The sequence below is a fragment of the Gastrolobium bilobum genome, unplaced genomic scaffold (genome assembly GCF_033153095.1).
Source record: "Gastrolobium bilobum isolate Gb01-03AN ecotype WA unplaced genomic scaffold, APGP_CSIRO_Gbil_v1 utg1269, whole genome shotgun sequence".
In the NCBI taxonomy this organism is placed as follows: domain Eukaryota; kingdom Viridiplantae; phylum Streptophyta; class Magnoliopsida; order Fabales; family Fabaceae; genus Gastrolobium; species Gastrolobium bilobum.
Window position 1 is genome coordinate 655,996 of NW_026898540.1, and position 24,819 is coordinate 680,814.

The following is a 24,819-nucleotide window of genomic DNA, read 5'->3' on the forward strand; positions in this document are numbered from 1 at the left end:
CGTTATCAAGAAAACCTTTATGAGTCCGTAATTCGATGTATATACTTCTTGTATGAAAGTATCTTGATTTATGAAATAATCTAAAAAAAAAAAATGAATAAAATATTGTATTGACCGAATTGATGGTACATAATGAAATGAAGCCATGAAGATACTAGCTTGTGAAGTTTTGCAGATATAGTATTATGTACTAGTGTGTGTTTTCAGTGACATGAATGAGTGGTTTACTAGTTGAAATCTATAGAGTTTTTCAAATAAATTATCTAAAGGAGAAAAAAAAAAACTAGTGCATGTTGAATGGGTTTTCCATTCTACATAGAGAAAGAGTGTAGAACAAATATTATAAATGGTCAATGGAAAAGTTTCCAAATGCAAATAAAGAAAGGAGGCAGCACTAAAATTGCTTTTATGAATGGTAATTGGCAAAGGACAAAACCGTATTAATTGCAGCAATTGTAGCCTTGATTTTTGCATTCCTCATGTGTAACATTCAAATTAGACCGTAAGAGAGTCAGAGTACAAATGCTTAGCATAAAAGCTACTATTATTGATCATAAAAGTCTAAGAATGAGTACATGCTCTTAATTTTATTTTTAAAAATTATAGTATAATGTGAGCTCACATGCAACCTAGATTCCCCCTCTACCTAAAACATGTGAAAAGGGAGGGATAAGAAGAGCTAGTTTATTGTGAATTGAAATAGTTGAACGAACCACTAGGTAAATGGAACAATTGATACAGAGTTATTTCAATTTAATTATATTATTGAATTCAAGTTCTAAGTACACAAATATATTAAAATTTTAGTTGAGAGAGTTTTGCTCCTTTTAAAGTTTTATCTGGCTCGAGTGGATTAGTCAAATAATCGATGAACCGATTAAGAAATTTATTAAAAAAAAAAAATCGTTGAATGAGGTTGGGTCTTAGATCACAAGAACTTGAAGCTCACTTCATAAAAATTGTAGGCCCAAAAGTTGTTCCTCGATAAGCTGGCGTGTTCAGAGTCTATTTTCTTGTTTGTCAAAGGGCACAGAGTAGACCCGGAAAAAATGGTTTTTTCTTTCTTTCTAATAATTGTTAAACTCAACTTGAAAATAATTTTATCAAGTTGGAGTTTAAAGCTGGTTGAGTTCGAAAAAACTAAATTCAGTAGAATTTAATTAAATGTAATTAGTTGAATTTAAATCAAGTGTAAATAGCTAATATTCGAGTTCAACTTGATTATAGTATAGTCGATTATACACTCAAGTCATGCATAATATTTTTTGAAATCAAACTTCTATGCAACAACACAATACACAGAATGTCTATTTCTTCTTCCCCTGTGCTCCACTGGGTTGATGAGTGGCTTGCTGCACATAGATTTTGGAGGCAACATCGCTCTTTCCATAAAGGTGTTTCGTTATTGGGTGTACTTTATTTTACTTTTTAAAATTTTATTGGGCATTCAATTATACTAATGTGTGACCACAAATTCTCTTGATAACCCACCCGATCTCATAAATTTTGTTATATTCTAATTAAACCCACAACAAAAGTTTAAGCGAATTAAAGAAGTAGTTGCAATTTAATTTAATGTATTTATGACTTGAAACCACTATTATAAAAATTGAATCCTTCACCAAAAAAAAAATAAAAAAAAATTGAATCATAAATTGAACTACTAAAACAGTTGTATCATAACACAATTAGTTCAATAAGTTAAATTTATAATTAAACTAAACAATTTTTTTTTTTTTGGAAATTACTAAATAATATTTCAAATCAGTAAAACAGCTAGATCATAACTCGATCAGTTGATCTATATTAGTTTACTCAGTCAAATTTGTAATTAAACCAAATAATATTTGAACGAAAAAACATAAGCCATTCATGATTCTGACTAATTAAACTAGTGAGTCTATTCTAACTTTTAAAACATTGCTTGATACATATACTCGAAATATTAATCTTATGTTATATGAGAATAGTTCTCTTATGTTATAGAGAGAGTTTAAGTGGAACTAATCATTAAAAAGCAAAAAAAATAAAAATAAAAAAAATACAATTTTCAAAATAAGAGAAAATAAAATAACTATCTCATATAAAATGAGAGGAGTATTTTCCTACATATATAAACAACACATAACATATATTTCAATCTCTTAAACTATATTCATGTGTAATGTTCGATAGCACTCAAATTGAGATTCTCTCGTGTGAGAAGAATCTTTCATCATTTCCGATATTATCAGACACTAAAAGTCAAATCCCAACCAAAAAACATGAAATGAAAAAAGAGAAAGTATGTACCAAAAAAAAAAGAAGAGAAAGTAAAGAGATGTCATTTTCCTTAAGAGTGATTAGCGTCACTTCTCACTAAAGACAATGTCATGTGAGTCTAAATTAAATAAAATTTAGAGATAAAAATTATAGCCAGTTAGTATATAAATAAGTAGAAAAAAGTGTTTGTCCTTTTAAATGATACAACTTATATCCTTTCATTCTCACAAAGAGATAGGACTCACACTTTTATTTTTTTTGTCCACTTTCTATCCTCTTTTATCTATCTTTTTCTCTCACTTAAAATGACACAACTTTACATCCTTTAAAATAACACACACTTTAACAAATAAGTAGTATGCGAAGTTTTGGTTTTAGTAATACATTGCCGTTGTGTGTAATTATATTAGCCAGTAAATTAAGATCACCACTTACTAGTAAAACACTATTTTCACGCATATATTGATACTCTCCGAACTGTGGATTTTAAGAGAAATTCACGTGAAATCCCTTAACAAAAGAAAAGAAGAAAGAAAAGAAGATGAGAAGACAAAGCATATTACAAGAGGAAAACATTATTTATTACTTTATTATCATAAAATTCGCACAATCTTCCTGTTCAAAACTCCTCGTTCTTCTCTTTAATGCTTCATCTAGAGGTGTTAACAGGCTGAGTCGAGTCGAGCTTTAGCCTTAAAAGGCTAAGTTTGTATTTAAATGTGTAAGTCTAACCAAGTCTGTTACATGTTATTAATATAATTATCGGCCTGTGACCTGGATTATTTACAAAAAAAATAAAAACCTTGTTTAGCCTGTTTTAAAAAAATAAGACAACAAAAATTTATTCAAATAAAATATACAATCAACAGCATTAGTAATTCCATAAATATTCATAAATTCAATGTATATCCAACATCATAATATAGAAACAAATCATTCAAAAAGTCTGTTTAACCAATAAAATGAGATGAAATGGATTGAGGAGAGAGAGGGTTATTACAAGTAGTATAAAAAATATAAAATAAAAATAAAAATTAATATATTAAGCGAGAGGCTTTAAGACTGAGTTTTTGAATTGGAGTCAGAGGTCTTTTTATTAAACGAGCTTTTATACAGGTCTAAGTCTGGTTCCAACAACTAATTTTAAACATATAAACTCAAGTCTTTATAAGCCGAGCCAAAGGTTCTGAAAAGACCCCTGATTTATTTACCAACCCTAACTTCGTCCACTCAGTCAAAAATTTCTACCCATACAAACGGTGCAATCGTGGACGGAAATTTAAACTGTCACGTGTCACCTGTTAACATAAATAAATACGAAACAAACTAACAAAACTCTAAAATTAATTCCACGTCAGACCAATAATTTGCCCGCGTACAATAATACCGCGGTCAAATTAGAATAACTGCCAAAACCTACACTTCCTCTATTTCTTCACTCTAAAACACGCTTTAATAAATAATAAATAATAAAAATGTCTCGCGCACATTAATTACGCGGTAAATAATAATTAATTAGTTTATTACAATTAATATTCTCAACTCGCAATTCTTTCAACAACGAAAGATTCAGACGTGAACCCTGATTTATCACGTGCAACGGCGCAGACAAACCCACCCATTGCCTTTGCCCTCACGCACCTTCTTAAAGTTTCAATCACATTCTCAACACCATCATCAAATCAGAGCCGTTCATTTTTTTATCACAGTAGATCTCACGTTATCACCGTAAAAATAAAAAAAGCACTTATTGCGAAGCTAAAACCTGGAGACGCGTCTTTCCAGCCTGGCTTCCTACCATATTGGTCCATACGGGCCCCACACCCAACTAAATCAACGCGAAATACCCTAAATGCCCCTCAACCTTCACAAAAATACTCTCTGTTCTTCTTCTTTTTTCTGTTGCACTCATCACCATGCCACCGACGCTCATACAGACGCTCGTGTTCCTCTTCTTCACCGCCGCGGCGTGTTTTCCGGCTACTGAGAGCTCCGGTGAGCTCCCAACGTTCCGTGAAGCGCCGGCATTCCGCAATGGAAGGGAATGCCCGCGTACGTCGTGGTCCACCGCCGCCGCCGACAAGCGAGCTCACAACCCTTCCATTATCCACATCGCCATGACTCTGGACGCAACCTACCTCCGTGGCTCCGTCGCCGGCGTGTTCTCCGTCCTCCAGCACGCGTCCTGCCCTGAGAATGTGGTTTTCCACTTCATCTCCACCAAGCACCGCCGCTCGGAGCTCCACCGCATCATCGCCGCCACGTTCCCGTACCTGACCTTCCACCTCTACCTCTTCGACGCCAACCTCGTCAGAGGCAAGATCTCTTACGCCGTCCGCCGCGCGCTCGATCAGCCGCTTAATTACGCGCGGATGTACCTCGCCGACCTGCTTCCGGCCACCGTCCGGCGAATCATCTACTTCGACTCCGATCTCATCGTCGTAGATGACGTGGCGAAGCTCTGGAGCATTGATCTCGGCGCGCACGTGCTCGGCGCGCCAGAGTACTGCCACGCGAACTTCACCAACTACTTCACGCACCGGTTCTGGTCGAACCCTAACTACGCGGCTTCGTTTAGGGGACGCGGCGCGTGCTACTTCAACACCGGCGTGATGGTGATCGACCTGTGGAAATGGCGCGACGGGAAGTACACGGAGAAGCTCGAAAGCTGGATGCGGATCCAGAAGCGGAACCGGATCTACGAGCTTGGATCTCAGCCGCCGTTTCTCCTTGTTTTCGCTGGCGACGTCGAGAGAGTGGAGCACCGGTGGAATCAGCACGGGCTTGGCGGCGACAACTTGGAAGGTCTTTGCCGTGACCTTCACCCTGGTCCGGTGAGCCTCCTTCACTGGAGCGGGAAAGGGAAGCCATGGCTCAGAATCGATTCCAAGAAGCCTTGCCCCTTGGATAGCTTGTGGGCACCCTACGATCTCTTTCGCCATTCATCGTCATTGTTTTCCGATTGCTAGTTAGGGTTTTTTTTGTCTTCTTCTTCTTCTTCTTTTTCCCGGCGAGGGTGCATGAATTGGCCGTGGAGGCCTGCGTCACCTGATCGTGGCTCGTCGAGCTACGAGTGTACGAAAAGACGGAAAGGACACACGTGCGGGAGGGTAATGTGTACACGTGTATATTTTGGATGAAGGGTGACGTTTTTTTTTTTGTATTTGGATGGTACGGTAACGTAAAATGGGGTTGGATGGTGATGATTGAGTGCATGCATGGTACTATGTATATATTAGTCGAAGAATGATACTGTTCTAGTACAGTATACAGTATTAGTTCGTGGTAGAGTATGGTACATGGTGTATTCCAGCACGCGAAGAATTCTTCGAATGAAAAATAAGGTAGTTCTAGCGTTTGTTTTTTTCCCTTTTAAAAAAGACCACAAAAACAAACAACGTGGGTGCTTTAGTTGATACAGGCAATCACCATTTTGTTTCGGGGAGAGAAAATAAAAATAAAAATAAGAAGGGAAAAAGTTTGATTCAGTAATATTTCGTGCTTTCCTCCTTTTGGTTTTCTAGGAAATTAGTCAAATTATAGTAAGATTAGATACTGGGGTTTATCTTTACTCAAGTAAATATGAGGGTTTGGGTATTTTTATAGTTGGTTTTGTTGACACTTGGGGCGTGATTAGATTAATTTATGTTTAAATTAATTTATTTTAGGAATAAATTTTTTAATTAAGTTTTTAAGGAAGCTTTGTTTGAAAGTAATAATTATTATTATTTTTTTAAAATTATTAACGGGCAAGCAATTAAGCATGCATACACCTCTTCATTTGGTCAAAACTAAATGTGTCCTTTATAAAAAATTTATTAATGAATGTTCTCCGATGATTTTAATTTACATAGTGGTCCTCAAGGGGCTTATGGAGATTTTTTGGGAAAAACTTAATCTCGGTAGTCCTCTTTTTTGTTGGAGAATCCCAAACTCTGAAAGTCGAAAGTCGTATATCTTTATCCCTAATTAAGTCTCTATGGAAATCACGGAAAATCCTTAGATTATATTTGAATATATAATTATATCTAGAATTAAATAAAAAAGAAAGGAGAAGGAATTAAATATACGAAATGTCTCATATATTATAGAAGATAATTTTAGCTCGTGCATACATAAAAAGTTGGTGATATTTACTTTTTTATCTTTTTCTTTTTTTCTCTTTAGTGGGTTCTGCTCTCCCAATAGGGCCTAGTGTGTAAGAAGAGCACAAGAAACCTAAAGCTCGTTCAGCTTAGAGTTAGGATTTCTTGGAATCCATATATATTTTACATTTATAGTCATCAGCCTATCTAGTTTTCACTTGGTAGCTGTAGAGGCTGAGGTAAGGCCATATCCCTGAAAGTGAGAGAGTTCCCACGCACTTCCCTTTTCCCCTTTAGACATAGTCTGGAAGATCTGCCAATGTTCAGCTTCATGGAGGTTGTTCGTGCTGTGGCGCTAAAGTGAGTAGTTCGTGAAGAGGAATCATACATAAGAAGATTCTGTACGAGATATGCGCACCAAGAGGTAAATCAGTAAAACAATGATGATCTGTTTGCATCCCAAACCACAATGGTCTGAAACGCTTCCGCAGATCCAATTGTTCCTACAATTGGTATCAGAACTAGATTGCGTATTTGGATGTAGATCTAGTTTGATTTACAATATTCATGTAATTAGTTTTGCTTCGTGAAATATGGCACATAGGGTTCTATGTTTACTGGTATGTATTTTGCATGTATATCTTCATAATTCTTTTCTTTAAAAATCGATGCTTTTATATTTGGTTTTTTGAGTTTAATCCATGGTAGATATTTGAACGCATTTTCTTGGGTTGTAACAAAGAGGCTAATCCCATATGATTAGGATTCCTCCTTGATTTTTATTTCAATTTTTGTATATTTTTTCGTTGTATTACAAAAATTGTAATGAAAGAAGATCAAGAAGATGCAAAGAAAAGAATGTTCGTCTCTGTTTGGACGTGTTCGTGACTTTCTGGTGGCCAATCTCAAAAACCAACCATATGGCGTGAAAGGGGACAGAAGCACGAAAAGAATGGTGGCTGGAACATCCTGAAAGGATGCCGGACGTGCCCTCATTCGTCGCTAGAAGTGGCTACGCGTGGGCCTCACTCGCTGGTACATATCCGGCGTGTGGAGGCACATGGATGACCAATTTCAGGCGGTTCCAGCGGCATTGTATTCGAATCTTCACGGCGGTCCTTCCCCTAGAGTTTCATGCGGAGATGAGTTCGGGTGATGGTGTAGTGGACAAGACGGCCAGGGTTCCTGAAAGTTGACTTAGGATTTCTCGCCAAAGTTTGGTATTTTGGGCCTCTGAGCCCATGGTTACCATAAAGGGGCTTGAAACAGAACATATGGACCATAAGGAATGAGCAAATGAGCTAAAAAGTTTCTTATTTGTTAATTTTATAAATTTATTTTTATTTTTCTAGGGACCCATGTATTAAAGTCTAGTTTATAATTGCTTTATTTTATGAATGAATGAAGTTATATAATTGATAACATGCCGTAAATAATAGGTGGTGTCATATTGTTGCATAACTTATTAATTACATGAGCATGATGACTGTTATGTTTGTACGACTAGATTAATAGTCATTATAGTAATTAATTTATATTTCTAAATTTAAATGTAATAGTTATTACATTTGATAGACTGAACTAATGGTTATTATGACATTAATTCTAATTTTTGAAATATGTGCATAACGATTTGAATAATTTAATGATCGTTATGATAATTATTTTGATTTCAAATTATTCTCATAAATGATAATTATTATGATTGATGAAATCTAGATTAATAATTAAGTCAGTTATTTGGATGATTTAAATCTAGAAAATTAATTAAGAAAATTTCTTAAGAAAATAGTTTATTTTGTCAGTAATTTGTGGGTCTTCTAAAACGATCATGTGTTAAACACATGGTGCATACCACAATCATATATCATGATTGTATGAAGAACACGCTGCCTATCATGACCGGATTTTAAGATCTTAATGATTTCAAAATTTTGATAAGTCAAGCGATGCACGTTCATTGACGCACATGCTTACATAGTTTTTGAAATCAAACAAAGGTTACTCTTAATTAAACAATTCTTGAAAATTGGAAAAATTGCTTATATTGAACTGGAGGAGATTTAAATTAATAAATTAATTTAATTTCAAGCGCATTATAGAACCATTAATAAAATAATCCTGCGAAGCCCCACCGGATAAACATGATTGCATTTTATTAGATTGAACCTAAATAATCATAGGAGGAGATTTAAATTAATAAATTAATTTAACTTTCAAGCACATTATATGGGTCAATAATAAAATAGTCATGTGAAGCCCCAGTGGATAAGTATGACTGAATGTTATTTGATTGGGCCTTAATAATTTCAAAATTTTAATAAAGTATTGTACAACCCAACGTCAGCAATACTAAGTTATTAAAGACAATTTTGAAATTAAACAATGAATTCGACAAATCTTATGAAAATTTTCAAATAAAAAAATTGAATGGATGAAGATTTTAAATTAAATATTTAATTTTAAAACCTGCGGGCTCCATTTGTGGGTCTTTTAATAAAATGATCATGTGATGCCCCAATGGATAAGCATGACTGGATTTTATTTGATTGGACCTTAATAATTTTAAATTTTAAGTAAAGTATTGAACTGCCCAACGTCAGCAATGCTTAGATATTAAAAATAATTTTGAAATTAAACAATGGTTAACTATATTCAACTTTGGTAAAATTATTAACCCTTCCTACGAGGCTCTCGTAATGACACCGAAGGACCAAATAACAATTTTAGTTTTTACAAGTGACTTGCCCAACGTAAGCCTTGTAAAGAAAACTAAAGGATTGTTAACAATAAACAAGAGTAGTTATGAGAATCTACTTGCACTTCATTTGTTTATAGCATTATTTGTTTGTAATTGTGTGCCTCGTATGTTTTTCAGAAAATATCTTAGAAATGATTTTGAGTCAAAAACTTCTAGATGGTACCAACTATGAATAAGTGAAAAGAAAATTTTGATGTTATCAAAAAAAAAAAAAAAAAAAAATTTTGATATTGTTCTAAAACATAAAAGCTAAAATTTGTCCAGATAATACCAAGGCCACAATAACCTGCAAAAGATGTGTTTAAGGAAACTAAGACGCAATACTCAGATCGGGGAAGGGCAGATGTGGTAGTTTGCTGCTATGCTCTTGTCAGTCTTTCCAAACACTTGCATAAGCAAGTGTACATGGTTAAGAGTGGAGTAGAGAAGCTTCAGACTCTTAATGACATGTTTGGTGCGTCTAGTAGCTTTGCTAGACAGAATGCAGTCAGTGCAGGTTTTTCTAAAAGTCTTGTTAAAACCAAGGATGGTAACAAGAACAAAATGACTTGGTTATCAGTTGTCAAATCAGTTGTTATGAAGTAGCCGAAAGCAAGTGCTTCAAGTGCGGACTGAAGGGACACTGAAAGAAAAATTGTCGAGAGGTGATAAAAATAACCAGACATGTGTAAGTTAAGGCTTGATTAGTGGATGAATCAATGATTCAAGAACCACTGATTATGTTTGCTACTTTTTGTAGTAGTTCAAACATGGCATATCTGTCAGCGATGGACAAAGAAATTTTAACCTTGAAAATGGAAACTTGTGTCTGCATTGGCAATAGGACAAGTCAGTTAAAAGGCTTTGGTTTTGTGTGACTATTTATTTGTTCCAGATTTCAAGAGGAGTTCAATAGTTGTTTAGTTAAAACATGGTTTGACAATGCAATTGATTCCTTATTTACATTTCGAAGTTCATCTTCGTCTTATTTGTTCTGGCACAATGTCTAAATAGTCTTTATTACCTATGTCGTATACCCTATTAAATTTGTTATGTTGAATGGAAAAGATGATGAACAAGAACATTCACCAAAGAAATAAAAGTTTCAAATGAAATATATTTTTGACTTTTATGATTGAGTCAGATTACCTCAAATAGGAAACATGGTTTAGTTAAAAGAGGGACTGAAAGTTCCGCAATCTTTTAACTAAAAGCTGCATGTAAGTCCCATTTTAAAGGTAAAATGGCTAAGCAATCATACAATGTCAAAGGAATTTGCGCAACCATTCAACTAGAATTGGTACATACTACTGTAGAAGGACCAATTAGCGTTTAAGCCAGAAGAGGTGATAAGTACTTCATTATATGAATGGTTACTCTGAATTTGGACAGATGAACCTAGTGCGCTATAAGTCTAAAGCTTTTAAAAAATTCCAAGAGGTTTAAGTCTAAGGCAGAAAAACATCTAGGTGTTCAAATCAAAACACTTTAGTCTGACTGAAGTGTTGGATACATGTCTAGTAAGTTCAGGCCTTACCTGATTTATGAGGGGATAGTTTTTCACAACTGTCAACTCTAGAAATGCGTTAGTTGAATGAAGTTGCAATATGCAATAATTATACATTTCTAGACTTGGTGAAGACCATGTTCAGTTATTCATCTTTGCCAATGTTGTTCTAGAATGTACCTTGTTAACTTGATTCCATCCAAGTCTGTTATAAAAACACCTAAAGAATTATGGAAAGGGTGCAAGCTCTGTTCAAACCATATTCAGATTTAGAGTGCTCTGGCACACGTCCTACAATAGCAGTCAAATAAGATGGAATCTTATACGAAAGTGTGCATATCTTTTGGCTACCCTAAGAGAACAAAGGATAACATCTTATTTAATCCAAAGGATAAGATGATCTAAGTGAGCACTCACTTGATTTTCTTAGAAGGGGACTAGATGAGAAATTATAAGTCTTTAAGTAAGTTTATTTTTTATGAGACTTATCTCAGATCAAGAATTTTCAGGATCTCTAGAAGCTTCATCCTCTATTTCCTTGATTGTTCAAAGAGGGGAAAGATATACCTCTAAATGAACAAACACGGGAACTATAATTGGAATTCAACATGATAATATATAAATGAAACTAGTAGAAATATTAAGTATCATATGTGGAAGAACAATATCAAACATTTGTTAAACACATAATATGTGGATCCTCAAGAAATTGAAGATCCATCATTTAACCCAATCGGATCTACCTGTAGACACACAAGGTTTAGTGCGGTACATTCGTACTAGGAGAGAACTTTGTTAACTTTCAAGTTGTCTCTTGTTTAGTGACATTGATCCCACTAGTTAATTACAATAATGTACTAGAAGATGGTGTTGATCAAGTGTGCTCAAGCTATGAATCATGAGATGAAATACTTGTATTACAACTCCGTTTGGTACCTAATAAAGGCATCAAGAGGGGTAAGACCCACTAGGTGCATGTGGACCTAAAATGCAAAGAAAGGATGGACAGGAGGGTGAAAACCTTCAAAGCAAGCTTGGAGGCAAATTTTTCCAGATGCCATGTTTGAGTCTATCCAGATTCTCAATTATGAGATTTTATTTTGGGAGTTGAATGTCAGGATATCTACATACAACAACCAAAGGAGTTTATAGCAAATGGGAAGGAACACACGGTATACAAGTTGTGAAAGTCTATTTCATGAACTTAAGCAAGCATCCAGGTCTTGGAATATCAGTTTTGTTCAGGTTATCAAAATTTTGATTTTGAGAGAACCTTGATGAATGATGTGTATTTGTATGTAAAGGATCCAACGGAGGAAATAGCTTTTCTGGTACTTTATGTATATGATATACTCTTTATTGGAAACAACGTGGATGTAATATCAAGTATAAAGAGTTGGCTAAGTTAGTGTTTTGGTATGAAAGTACCAGGGAAGCAAATTATATTCTTGGTATAAAACTCTTATGAGACCGGAAGAATAAGTTGTTAGCATCACCTTAGGCTACTTACATTGACAAAACTCTTGCCAAAAAATTTACATGGTAATTCTAAGAAGGGAATTATGTCTTTCAAACATGGAATTCATCTTATTAAGGAGTAACCTCTAAAGACTCCTAAGAAGGAAGAATGCATGAGTAGAATACCTTATGCTTTGGCAATAAGTAATCTCATGCATGCCATGTTGGACATTAAACCAGACATCTGCCATACAGTGAGAGTAGTGAAACGGTACCATTTTGGACATAAAGGAACACTATATTATTGTTAAGCATGTACTCAAGCATCTTTGGAGAATGAGAGATTATATGCTGGTATATTCTAGTGGGAGTCTTGAAAAGTTGAGTTTTCATAGATTTAGTTTTTCAAGTGGATATTGACTCAAGAAATCAACCTCGAGCTATAAGTTTTTCACTAAACTCAGATAGCATTAGAGATGAATCTTGCAGACTCAGTTACTAAGAGTTTGTCTGAACTTGTGTTCGAGAGACATGATTCTTCTTGGGTCTTAGGAGGATCCCAGACTTGCATTAAGTGAGTGAGAGATATTGGGCTCATTGTGCTCTTGGAGTAAGACAATGAAATAATGTAATCATTTTCTGGATTTTACAAATGAAGTATTATTTATTTATTTTGTGCACTATTTACAGACATCAAGGTCCAGATCAATTGTGGAGTATATGATCATATGGATACATTCATGGAGGACATGATCATAGGTTCTCACAATTGATGTATAGATTCACGATTGTTAAATAAAGTTGAGCACTTTATTTAGGTTGCAATATTTTATGAAATGGTTTTGTCCAAATCATTGTAAAATGTTTGTGTGAATTAACATTGACATTGAAGGATGAAGGAGAGATTTGATTAAGGTTGCTTTTCTGTCATAAGGTATCAAATCTCCAGTTAACTATAGTTATGTGATTGCTCTTAATCCCGAGTTCATTATAAATAGGTAAATAGTTTTCATTCTTTGATTTACCAACGGGAGAGGTTCGATCTATTGACGACCAATAACTCGATATTTTGGGAGTGAGATTATTTGATTATCAGTATTTATAAGATAAACAACATGAAATTTATAGGATATGTCCTTTTGATATGTTTTGGTACTTGGATATTGAAGACACTGGCCAGTGCATGTAATCCATTAGAGAAATTATCACAGCCAAGTGAATAAATAATTGATTGAGTTACAAAAAACTTGTCAATCAATTATAGACATTCTACAAAGGGGCGATGCATATTCGTGTTATAAGTGTTATTAATCTTGGAGTTCAAGTTCGGACTTTTAGTGAAGTAACACCGAAATAGATACTCATTCATTGATTATCAAGAGTCTTGATTAATAGCAGATGGTAGATCCCCATGCTAGCTCGAGATAAGGGATGAGGCAATTTCAGTTGATAACGACTAGTGGGATACATGGACTTGGGCTTTGGGCTCAAGTTTGTACTCAAGAGCAAGTGGAAGATTGTTGAGTTTTGCATTTTTACTAAAGTCCAATAGGGCCTAGTGTGTAAGAAGAACACAATAAACCTAAAGCCCATTCAACTTATGGTTAGGATTTCTTGAAACCCATATATATTCTATAGTTATAGTCATCAGCCTCTCTAATCTTCATTTGGTAGTTACAAAGATTGAGGTAACCCTGAAAGTGAGAAAGTGCCTATGCATTTTCCATTTCCCCTTGAGACATAGTCTGGAAGATCTGTCAATGTCCAGCTTCAAGGAGGTTGTTTGTGCTACGACGCTGAAGTGAGCAGTTCGTGAAGAGGAATCATACTTGGAAAGATTTTGCACGGGATCTACGCACTAAGAGGTAAATTAGTAAAACGATGATGATTTGTTTGCATCCCAAACTACAATGGTCTAAAACGCTTCTGTAGATCCAATTGCTCCTACAGATTCCATATATTTTTGTTGTTACATGAGACAGAATTATCCCATGCTACATGATAAACATATTCCCCATTAAATATAATAAAGTATAATTTAATAAATTATTAAATTTCGATTTGAATATTTTATAATTATAAAAGCATGCAATCAATCAAAATGTCTTCTTAAGGTAATAACATGGCCTATAATATTTGGAAAAATAATGACAAATATGTGAGATGAAGCAATCAAATAATCAAGAGAGTAAATGCGATATTATTTTCTTCTTCTTTTCAACACTTTCACTCTATTTTTCTTTTGGATACTATATTTCTTTTTTTTTTTCTCTTATTTGTTTAGGCTTTTTTTTCCAAGGAGTAATTTCTTTTCTTCTTTTCATACTGTTTTTTGCCCCCTTTTCTCCTTTTCACTTGATTTAGCATATAACTTCAAAAGATATTTGTTTTCAATCTCGAGTAGGTAAGAATTTGTATATAGAGCTCGCAAAATAGGTACAACTCATCGAGTTAATCCGAACCATTAGATATTAAGTTTTACATCAAATCTTGATAATTGATTTGCTTGTATTTAATGACTCAAATATCTAATAAATCAGAACCATTATATATTAATATGATCAACAATCAAAATTGAGAGTATAACACACACACATCAAATCTTAGTTATTGATTTACTTCCATCAAATGACTCAAATATCTAATAAATCAGAACTGTAACTTGTACCGGTATAAAATGTTCTTGACCCTTATATATATGGGTTTATCATCTATCATTTAACATGACCACAAAAATTTTCCTACACACACAACATTTTGTGGGGCCCGCAGCAAAAAAAAAAAAAACTTCGGCACGCAAAACGAATCTCTATAACATAACACAATCACTTTTCCTACAACATAACTCTTATAAAACCCTATATATATATGGGGTTTACATTTCTGCAGCTGTTGTACGTGCAACAATCAAATACTTGCCATATATATACTTGAAAGCATTAAATGCGGGGAATCATAACCATACAAAGGATGAAATCATTAAATGTGGAGAATCATAACCATATACCTGTCGTTGATGTACATAAAGCGGCTGCAGAAATAATTTTACCTATATATATAAGTTTTTTAGGGGTGTTCCTGTCAATTTAGATAATTAGATGAGACATATTCTCTTCATGACATATAGCGAGAAGATTTTTGCCAGTTGCTTCGACTAATAATTGAATAAGAGACTTTTCAATGTAACTGTCTACTCCTTAGGTACAACCCGTTTAGCAGACACTCCTTGGGGTTAAAATATATAAGTTTAAACATTATGCAAATGTAAATATATTACCATGTTATACAAAATGTATTGATTTAATAAAAAAAGTTGTATTATGTATTACTAATCATCAAAATAATTATAAATTTTAAAATATTGTGCAACACTTTGAGCCAGATCGAGAAAAGCCAAAGAAAAAAAGGAATTTTATAATGATTATTTGCTTGTATAAGTTGGCCAGCAAGCAATGCCTCACCATGAACCATTTAGATGGACTTAAATCATAACCTGACTATACAGAAGGAACAAAATTTTCTATATAAGGGTTAACCCAACAAGAAAGACCATTGAAGAAATGTGGGAACTTGCAAGTAACAAGAAGATGAGCAATTTATGTAGGCCCAACCCAATACCAACACCGTCATCTACGTGTTCTTTGTGGCTAATATTAATCCTCAATCTAATTTCCAAACTTTCAAACTCTTTGCATCCACAAAATTACCTGAAATAACTACCAATATATTTAAATATAAAATCATATGTTATATTTCCCTTGTAAATTAAATTAGAACAAGAAAAATAAAAAAAATGAAATTGTGGTCTAAAATTGAAGGAGATAGCAGGTGAAGTTCTATAGTTTTTTCTTCACAAACCAAACCTGAAATTGAACTGACATGGCCACTGTTGCAACTAGAGGAATTGGAGTAGGAGTGACAAAGCTCCAACACCACAAACCTAAGCAAAAGTCACTGTTTTTTGGCCATAGACTTAGAATTAGACCCTGTGTTGAGCCACAATGCAGTGCAAGGTTCACTGTCTCAAACCCAAAATTGTTTCAAGTTTTTGCACTAGGGGGTGAGTGGGTTGAATCAATTCACAACCTTTTTGTTGGTGTTGGTGTTGGGCTTCCATGCACTGTGATGGAGTGTGGAGATATGATCTACAGGAGCACTCTTCCTAAATCAAGTGGCTTAACAATCACTGCCCCTGGGGTGGTTCTGGCTTTGGGTGCTCTCTCTTACCTTTGGGCTACACCTGGTGTGGCACCTGGTTTCTTTGACATGTTTTTTCTTGCTTTTGTTGAAAGGTTGTTCAGACCCACTTACAGAAAGGTCTGTGAATAAAACTTGATTTTTTTAATTTTTATGAAATATTGTTTCTGGTGTTGATTTTAATGGTTATTACTGAGATTGGTTTATGGTGGCAGGATGATTTTGTTCTGGGGAAGAAGTTGGGGGAGGGATCATTTGGAGTGGTTTATAGAGTGTCACTGGCCAACAAGCCCTCTTCAAAGGTATTATATATTCTATTTAGAAGCTCCTGAAATATTTAAAGATTTTCACTTGTTATTTTGGACTTATTGATTCTTTTTTGCATATTTTTATGTAGTACTTTACAAGAACATCAGTTAATTTCAAGATAGCCATTGATTTTCACATCATTTTCGTTTATAAATTTTGGATATCTGTATTGCTTTTCACTTTTGGTTGCTTGGAGTCTCATTGTTTTGAGAAAAAGAGAGAGAGAGGAACCTACTTGTTGATATGGCATGTGTGCTTGTGAGATTTCAATGTCTTAGAAAGCTTGAATTATATAATTATGACTTTTGTTTCTTTTTTTGTTCTCATTGGAAGGAAGGTGACTTGGTTTTGAAGAAGGCGACTGAATATGGTGCTGTAGAAATCTGGATGAATGAGCGCGTGCGAAGAGCTTGTGCAAACAGCTGTGCAGATTTTGTTTATGGTTTTCTTGAGGTGTTGCTCTATTAAAACTAATTCTTCCTAATGGATTTCCGGTATCGCTGTTGTATGGAGAAATCAAAGACATTCTCAGTCACATCATTTAACATTCTAGTTTTAGTCATGACAGATACAAATGTTCTCACATACTGTTTGCAGAGCTCGACAAAGAAAGCTCCTGAATACTGGCTTATATGGCGGTTTGAAGGGGATGCCACCCTAGCTGACCTGGTGCAGAGTAGAGAGTTTCCATACAATGTTGGTAGTCTCTTTAATCAGCATAGTAGCAGTTGATAAATTGTCAATTTTGTTAGTATTTTGGCCTTAAATTTTCTAAGGAAGTTTATATCAGTTGTCCTACATTTAAGAGAGTATACTATGTTTTAGTCGTTAATTGATGAGGATAATATGTTTCATATTCTTTAATTATTCTTCACAATGATTCTGAAGCACTTTTTTTGTGGTTAAATTCTATTTGAATTTTATGCTCTCGTGGTAAATCATGATTGCTTAAAGTCTCCAGCATCAGCCCCATTGATGGTGACTCAAATTTCAGGTTGAAACATTGATTCTGGGTGAGGTCCAAGACTTGCCCAAGGGATTGGAAAGAGAAAATAGAATAATTCAAACAATCGTGAGGCAGATCTTGTTTGCATTGGATAGTCTTCACTCAACTGGTATTGTGCATAGGGATATTAAGCCGCAAAACATTATTTTCTCTGAAGGTAAAGAATCTAAAGATTGCATAACTTTGTCTGAGGAAAAAAGATCCTTAATCCAAGTTAAGCTCTCATTTCTTTTAAACCATTGGATCAGGTTCTCGTACATTCAAAATCATTGATCTCGGAGCTGCTACAGACCTACGAGTTGGCATCAACTATATTCCTAAGGAGTTTCTTTTGGATCCAAGGTATCTTCTTTGACATTAGGAACACAGGTAGCCAACTGATTTCAAACTTAATCCACTGTATGGAAGTTTCTGTTTCATGTGCATAATTGATTCATTAAAGGAAGCTTTTCATTTTTTATTCTTTGATTGAGAGAATGAAGAATAAGTATTGTATATATTCCAATTGATAACTCAAACAGTCATATATTTTCCATATAATTTCTGAAAAAAGAAAATTAAAACAGCTTTTCTAGTAGTCATCAATGTGATTCCTTGATAACCCTAAGTTAGAAAATACAAGTCTTGTATATATTCTCATTGAACTCATGTCTTTATTAGACACTTGACTTCCAACTACAGACAACTCGTGACGTGTATAATTCTTCCCTTTCAGGTATGCTGCACCAGAGCAGTACATCATGAGCACGCAAACTCCATCTGCACCCTCAGCTCCGGTTGCAACTGCACTTTCCCCAGTCTTATGGCAGGTTAAACATTGCTTACGAACCATTCATGGTTAATTAGCACATATATAGCTTCCTTCATCATGTAATGATGTTGTGTTTTGTTGCTTATAATTGTTTTCTTGTTTCAAACAGTTGAATTTGCCTGACAGATTTGATATCTATAGTGCTGGCCTAATCTTTCTTCAAATGGTGAGTATCAAATACTGATGAAACTCGTGACTAGCTTCTATTCCTGTCACCGGAACTTATCAGTACATTTCAATGAATATTATGTCAGTTAACAATATAAACCACGTCAATGACAGAAAAGACTGCATATTAGTATTTTTCAAGTTACAATGAATTTGGCTGATGTATTTACACTTTGGGGGATTTGATTTGTTGATCTATTAAGAATCATTATTGTCCTAGTAGAGTAGTTTTCCGTTTTTCTGGACCAGAGTTTTAATCAGGGGACACATTTAAACAATGGCAAGGGGTGATCCAATCAACTATATGATCAAGCTGGTATTTCAAATTGCTCATAGTTTATGCCATTCTCTTATAGGCATTCCCTGGTTTACGCACTGATAATAGCCTCATACAATTCAAACGTCAATTAAAAAGGTGTGACTATGATTTGGTTGCATGGAGAAAAAGTGTAGAGCCTCGATGCGGCCCTGAACTCAGGAGGGGCTTTGAGCTGTTGGATTTAGATGGTGGAATCGGATGGGAACTTCTGACATCAATGGTACGATACAAAGCAAGGCAAAGGCTGAGTGCAAAAGCAGCATTAGCTCATCCTTACTTCGATAGAGAAGGCCTGTTGGCATTGTCTTTCATGCAAAATCTGAGGCTGCAGCTCTTGCGCGCAACTCAACAGGATTATGGAGAAGCTGCCAAGTGGATTATTCAGCTCATGGCAAAATCAGGAACACAGAAGGATGGTGGATTTACTGAAGCTCAGCTCCAGGAACTGAGAGTATGTATCTTAATTCTGCAATCACTTTTTCTGTTACAATTTATCATCTTGTATCATTTTTTTTTTCATGTTGTAGGAAATTGAACCCAAGAAGGCTAATGTACAGAGAAATGCTCTAGCTTCAGCACTTAAACTTCAGAGGAAAATTATAAGAACCATAAATGAGAGTATGGATGAGCTGAACAGACGCAAGAAAAGAATTTGGTGGAGCAGATGGATTCCGAGAGAGGAATGAAAATTGTAAATACATAATACCCATTTTTTCTTTTAAAAATTTTAGTCTATAGTTTGTATATCAAAATTAATTATATTGATCAGATAGAACAAAGTTTAATATGAATTTAAAAAAGAAAAGAAAGAAACTAACTGGATTCTTATATTTTTGGTCATAAACTAACTGGAATCTGATGGATGCATACCTGATGTCTTTTGACTGCACCGGCCACCTTATTTATTTAACATATTTTCAAAAGGTATTATTGAATGAATGGAACATATTATGACACTTTCCTTAATGTTCCTTCTAGCCAGCTGTGCTCCCAGGATAAATCAAACCTCATTGTTTCCCTTAAGACTTTAGCAAGCATGAAAAGACCTTGTAACTTCTCATTGTTAACTTCCCTATTTTTTGATTTATTATTTGATTGAGAAGGACAGTAAGTTTCAGATTTTAATGGATGACCGTTTTACTTGATGATGTGGTCCTACTTTGATTCTGCAATAGTGGGAAATTTTCATGACTGAATAATAGGGATGATTCGTTTTTCTTTAGCCTGGTCACAACCTATCAACCTTTTCTTCCTTTAAGATGGTAATTGGTAAGTGGTGGAACACAAAACTCTTAATTTACAGTTTAAAATACCCCTCAAGCTCTTTCTGAGTAAGACATGGGATAATGTAATCGGTTACCATCTAAACTTTTTATCTGAATTGCTTAGGTTATCTTCCCTCTCAATTGTTGTGAGACAATCATTATGCATGGATAACCAAAACAACTGAACCTTGATAAAACAATTTCTAATGTGTATATATGATTATTGTAACCATGGTAGAGTTATTGTAACAGCAACACAACAGCCTCATTCTGCTTATAAGAATACTAATTAGCTATGGCTTGAATTCTAAAAATGCATATACATTATATCTAAGACCTCATCAGGAACCAGCTAAGAACCATCGTAGTAAATTATTAGTTAGCAATGGAGACATAATCCTAGCACTGTGTTCGTACATAAGCACAGCTGTAACTATGACTTAACTAGTAAGCCCATAATGTATGGGGTTGCACCCTATTACAGAAGCTTCCTGTCAAGAAAATCTCATTCCCTTTTGTGGTGTGTTGGTAAGACTAAGAGAGTTAATCTGGAACAGCCTAATCAAATGCACACAACTTAGCAGCACACATGGCAAAATTTTAGAACTCGATAATTTTTTTGGTGAAGGTATATGTAAATAATTTTATATAAATATGTCCTTCACTATGAATTCTTTGTCCTTAGAGCACAAACAACGTACATGCTCACCTTATTTTGTGTTAAAATTTAACTTTTTCATTTAGAAAGTAGAAATATCAAAGATTAAATTCTAAACCACTTGGTCATGTATAAAAAAATTCTAATACCACGTTGTAAAGAACTAATTCAACCCAAAAGCTTAAACTTGTGGGTGAGATTATATTAATAGTTTTATATATCTCAACACGCCCTCTCACACAAAAGTCCACTGGGCTTGAAGCATGGACAATGCACAGACTTACCTACCTGTGCGAAGAAAGAAATTTCATTGGAAAGAAAGTGGGAGGCGGTGAGGATCGAACCAGGTACACCGAGGCTCTTGATACCATGTAAAGAACCAATTCAACCCAAAAGCTTAAGTTGTAGGTGAGACTACATTAATAGTTTTATATATCTCAACACATGTCGTGAACTAATTTATCAAAACCTAATGTTGTCTGCTAAATAATTTTATATGACATAGAAATGGTGGTTCGAAAAGCTAGTTACCATATGACCATTTGGGATGAGATTGAAGGAACATGGGGTCAGGTTGTTCCTTAATAAACAAGAATGAGGATGGGGATGTGGATCAAAGCATGGGGGTCTAGATAACAATCAGATTATTACTATATGCTGATTATATTGGAGGCAATGGTATTGTGAATCACAAGGACTTCACGTGCAACTCTGACTTCCTTGTTTAGTACAATTGCCCCCCCCCCTTTTTTTAAGTTTCAAGATATAACAAGACCTGAAAGGTAGATTTCAAGATATACCACGGTTGGACCACTTTGATCATAGTGCATTTCAGACATTAATTTTATCACCCTTGTCTATAACGCAGTGTTTTAAGTGCCCATAGTTCAATTCGTCTCACGCTTTCAAAGAAATGCATTTAGAGCTCAAACGCATTACATGAGTAGAATTTTAAAATGTTACATCTTTATGTGAGGATCAAATAAGCACATTTAAAAGCCATTATTTATTTGTTATGATAGTTTCATATTTAGTAGTATGGTTATTTTAACGTTCATAATTCAAACTAAATACCCACAATTTGTTTTGAATTTCCCCCCCTAATGACATTTAAGCAGAATGATTCTCTTGAATTTTACTAGTATTGCTGTTTGAGAATCTAGAATAAATTACTTTCATGTTACTTATACTGAAAATTATTTAAACTTTCTTGTTAGTTATTTGAAAATGTACCTAAACTTTCTTTGAACACGGGTTACTTATAAGAGATCATGAAAATTTACATGTACTGTTTTAGGGCATGTCCAAGTAACTTTTTTTAAAAAGAAATTTTTGCTTAGGTTTAAAAGATAGAAAGCGTTGTTTGTGTCTTCTTAACAAGATTTAGGGTAGATGAATTAAGTTAAATTAATAGATTCCAATGTAAAATGAAATATGAAATAGTTTAGCAAAGCAATAGCAACAACAAATGTCTTTTTTCACAAAGTAATTTAGTTACATAAATGAAACGATATTAATGTTTTTTTACCACTTCCTGTAACATCCCCGTCTCGAGCCGGTTCAATTAACATACATATGATACAAACAGAAACAGCGGAAGACTTAACTTACAAAAATATGAGCTAACTTTTTCTTTTTCTAACTTAATTCTTACTCGGCGTAAACGAAAATCGGGCAGAGTTTCCTCTATAAATCGGACAACTGGGGATTTTCCAATCCCACTCAGAAGCATTTCCTGATAAACAGTTTATACAACATATCAATTCAGAAATACCAGATATCCAAATATAATCAAATACCCATACATGGGCGCATGCATAACATGGCTCCGTGCCACTAAATCTAACAGCATGCCATCAAAACATAAACCTATCTGAATACTACATCATCATATAACGTTCCTGAATACTCAAATGTACATGCATCAAACTGATAGACATGTACAAAACATATACAGGCCATATACAAAATAAAGGATCAATATCATGATCCATCAAATGCGAAAATACTAAAATACATCAAACACTCCAAAAAGGTAGTAGCCTACAGCCACTCAAAATCCGGTCTGTCAACTGCCTCAGCCACGTGTCGTGTCCCTGCCTAGTGAGGACTCACCGGAAATCTGGGCCCCTGAAAATGTGTCCCCAAAGAGGGGTGAGATTACAAATCTCAATAAGCTCCAGGTTTATAGAGAATTCTCCATACCCCTGGCTCACTCCTGCATGAAATTCAGATACAGAGTATACAAATACAACATATAACAGATATCATAACAGAACAGAGCATATATCCATATCATATCAGAGATGTGCGCCGTCATTCCCAAGGGAGGACCCCAAGCGGAAATCAACGCACGTGTTCCCGAGGGAGGACCCCAAAGCGGAACCAGACATATCAGAGGAGTACACCATCAGTCCCGAGGGAGGACCCCAAAGCGGACGTCCGGGTACTATACAATCAATGGCCAGAGATTGTTACAGAAATCATATTACAGAAGTCATATCAGAGCAAAACATATCATGTTATCAAATAACTCTATATGAATGCATCTATACAAAGCATCTAAATCACAGTCATACAGTCCAACCATAGTTCACTAACCATGGTGGAGCACTCAAGCAGGAAAAGACTCCTTAAACATAGAGCTTACCTCTTGAAGCTTTACCAATACGCTTACTTGTGGAACAAGTTACTTTTATCGCTTCAAGAGATTTCCGATCATTCTCAATCCCTAGGCACACCTAGAGAATAATTTACAATGCATCAATAAAATGATGCAATACCATAATTATTTCATAAGCATACATTTTATCGCTTATTTTCCTTTCTTTGCATTTTTGCCAATCCTATGCCAATACACAAGTCTAGACCTCTTTATAACCGTTGGTGTTCTTTAATTTAATCAACCATTCCCTTAGGAATTTTCAACATAAATCATGCTATTTTTCTTCAAAACTCATCACCTTTATACAATTTATTACAACACATTTTATTTAAAATAAAATGTACAAAATATGTCCCTAAATACCCTATAGGTCGAATCCTACAAGGGGAATTTCCAAAGATCCTTCTCTTTTACAATGCATTTTCGTTACTTCATTACAACTTGCAAACACCTAGGAATGCTTCCACTAAATTCCTATTTTGAGTTTAGATACCAAGTCCTTTTTACTTAGGCATTCTTACTAACTCATCCATTTTCACTCATTTCCAACACACTATACCTTCACAATTCTTAAGATAAAATTTTTGCACAACAACCTACTCTTCATCTATGATGGCCGAACATGTAGAGGAAATCATAGGATTTTTTTCTAATTTTTTTACATACATACAAATGCTTATTTTCATTTTATACATCAAAATATCAATTATTCCTCATCAATACATATTTTAACACATCATGCTTTTCCACCCAAGGCATATACACAATTTTATAACTTAAATAATCAAAACAACATCATGGAAATAGAGGTTTGTTACCTCAAATCAACTACCCAAAGCCTAGAAGACCTACACCAAGAGAATCTCCATCAAAAACTTCATTTTGCCCTCTTGATGAATAGTACACGAATTTGGGGAAGGAAATATCTCCTCACACAACCAATGATAGCTCAAATAAATGGGTGGGATGGACTCATTGGGTGGTTTCCCATCGATTTCAAGTAGTGGGACTTGTGATTTGGTTAACTTTGGAGTGAGAATCAAAGAAATGAAGAACCAAACCCTACCCCCCCTTTTCACCAAGTGCAGCTCGGCTTCTTTGAGGAAGAGAGGAGAGAGAGCTGATTTTGAATAGTGCTCATTTGAGTCACTTAAGCTTTTAAGCACATGTGGCCCTTTTACCCGGTTGTTTTTCTATCGCGTATTTTTACTTAATTGACCCGGAACTTAACTTAAAGCTACAGATATATTTTTATTTTTCTAAAGTCATTTAAATTAATTTTTATTTCCTAAGTAACAATATTCATAATTCACAGTATGGTTTTTGCACCGTTTTTGACGAAATGCACTGTGCATCACTAATTGTACTT

The 24,819-nt window shown here is 34.7% G+C and overlaps 2 protein-coding genes across 3 annotated transcripts; both read left to right on the forward strand.

Annotated features, from left to right (window-relative positions):
* Nucleotides 1-4,121: 4,121 nt before the first annotated feature.
* On the forward strand, nucleotides 4,122-5,467 carry LOC133317257 (probable galacturonosyltransferase-like 3). Of its 2 annotated transcripts, XM_061519109.1 has the most exons (2): nucleotides 4,122-4,314; nucleotides 4,351-5,467. In XM_061519109.1, the coding sequence occupies exons 1-2, from the start codon at nucleotides 4,179-4,181 to the stop codon at nucleotides 5,229-5,231; spliced, it is 1,017 nt and encodes a 338-aa protein (XP_061375093.1). In that variant the 5' UTR covers nucleotides 4,122-4,178; the 3' UTR covers nucleotides 5,232-5,467. The 2 variants fall into 2 exon arrangements, with proteins under 2 accessions (XP_061375093.1, XP_061375092.1); XM_061519108.1 differs by having other exon boundaries at nucleotides 4,122-5,467.
* A 10,372-nt stretch (nucleotides 5,468-15,839) lies between these two features.
* LOC133317242 (serine/threonine-protein kinase STN7, chloroplastic) lies at nucleotides 15,840-19,786 on the forward strand. The gene is made up of 10 exons (XM_061519084.1): nucleotides 15,840-16,369; nucleotides 16,465-16,551; nucleotides 16,892-17,011; nucleotides 17,156-17,254; nucleotides 17,553-17,721; nucleotides 17,813-17,906; nucleotides 18,280-18,373; nucleotides 18,485-18,541; nucleotides 18,900-19,313; nucleotides 19,390-19,786. Exons 1-10 carry the CDS (start codon nucleotides 15,932-15,934, stop codon nucleotides 19,546-19,548), a joined length of 1,731 nt encoding a protein of 576 aa, XP_061375068.1. The 5' UTR covers nucleotides 15,840-15,931; the 3' UTR covers nucleotides 19,549-19,786.
* Nucleotides 19,787-24,819: the final 5,033 nt, after the last annotated feature.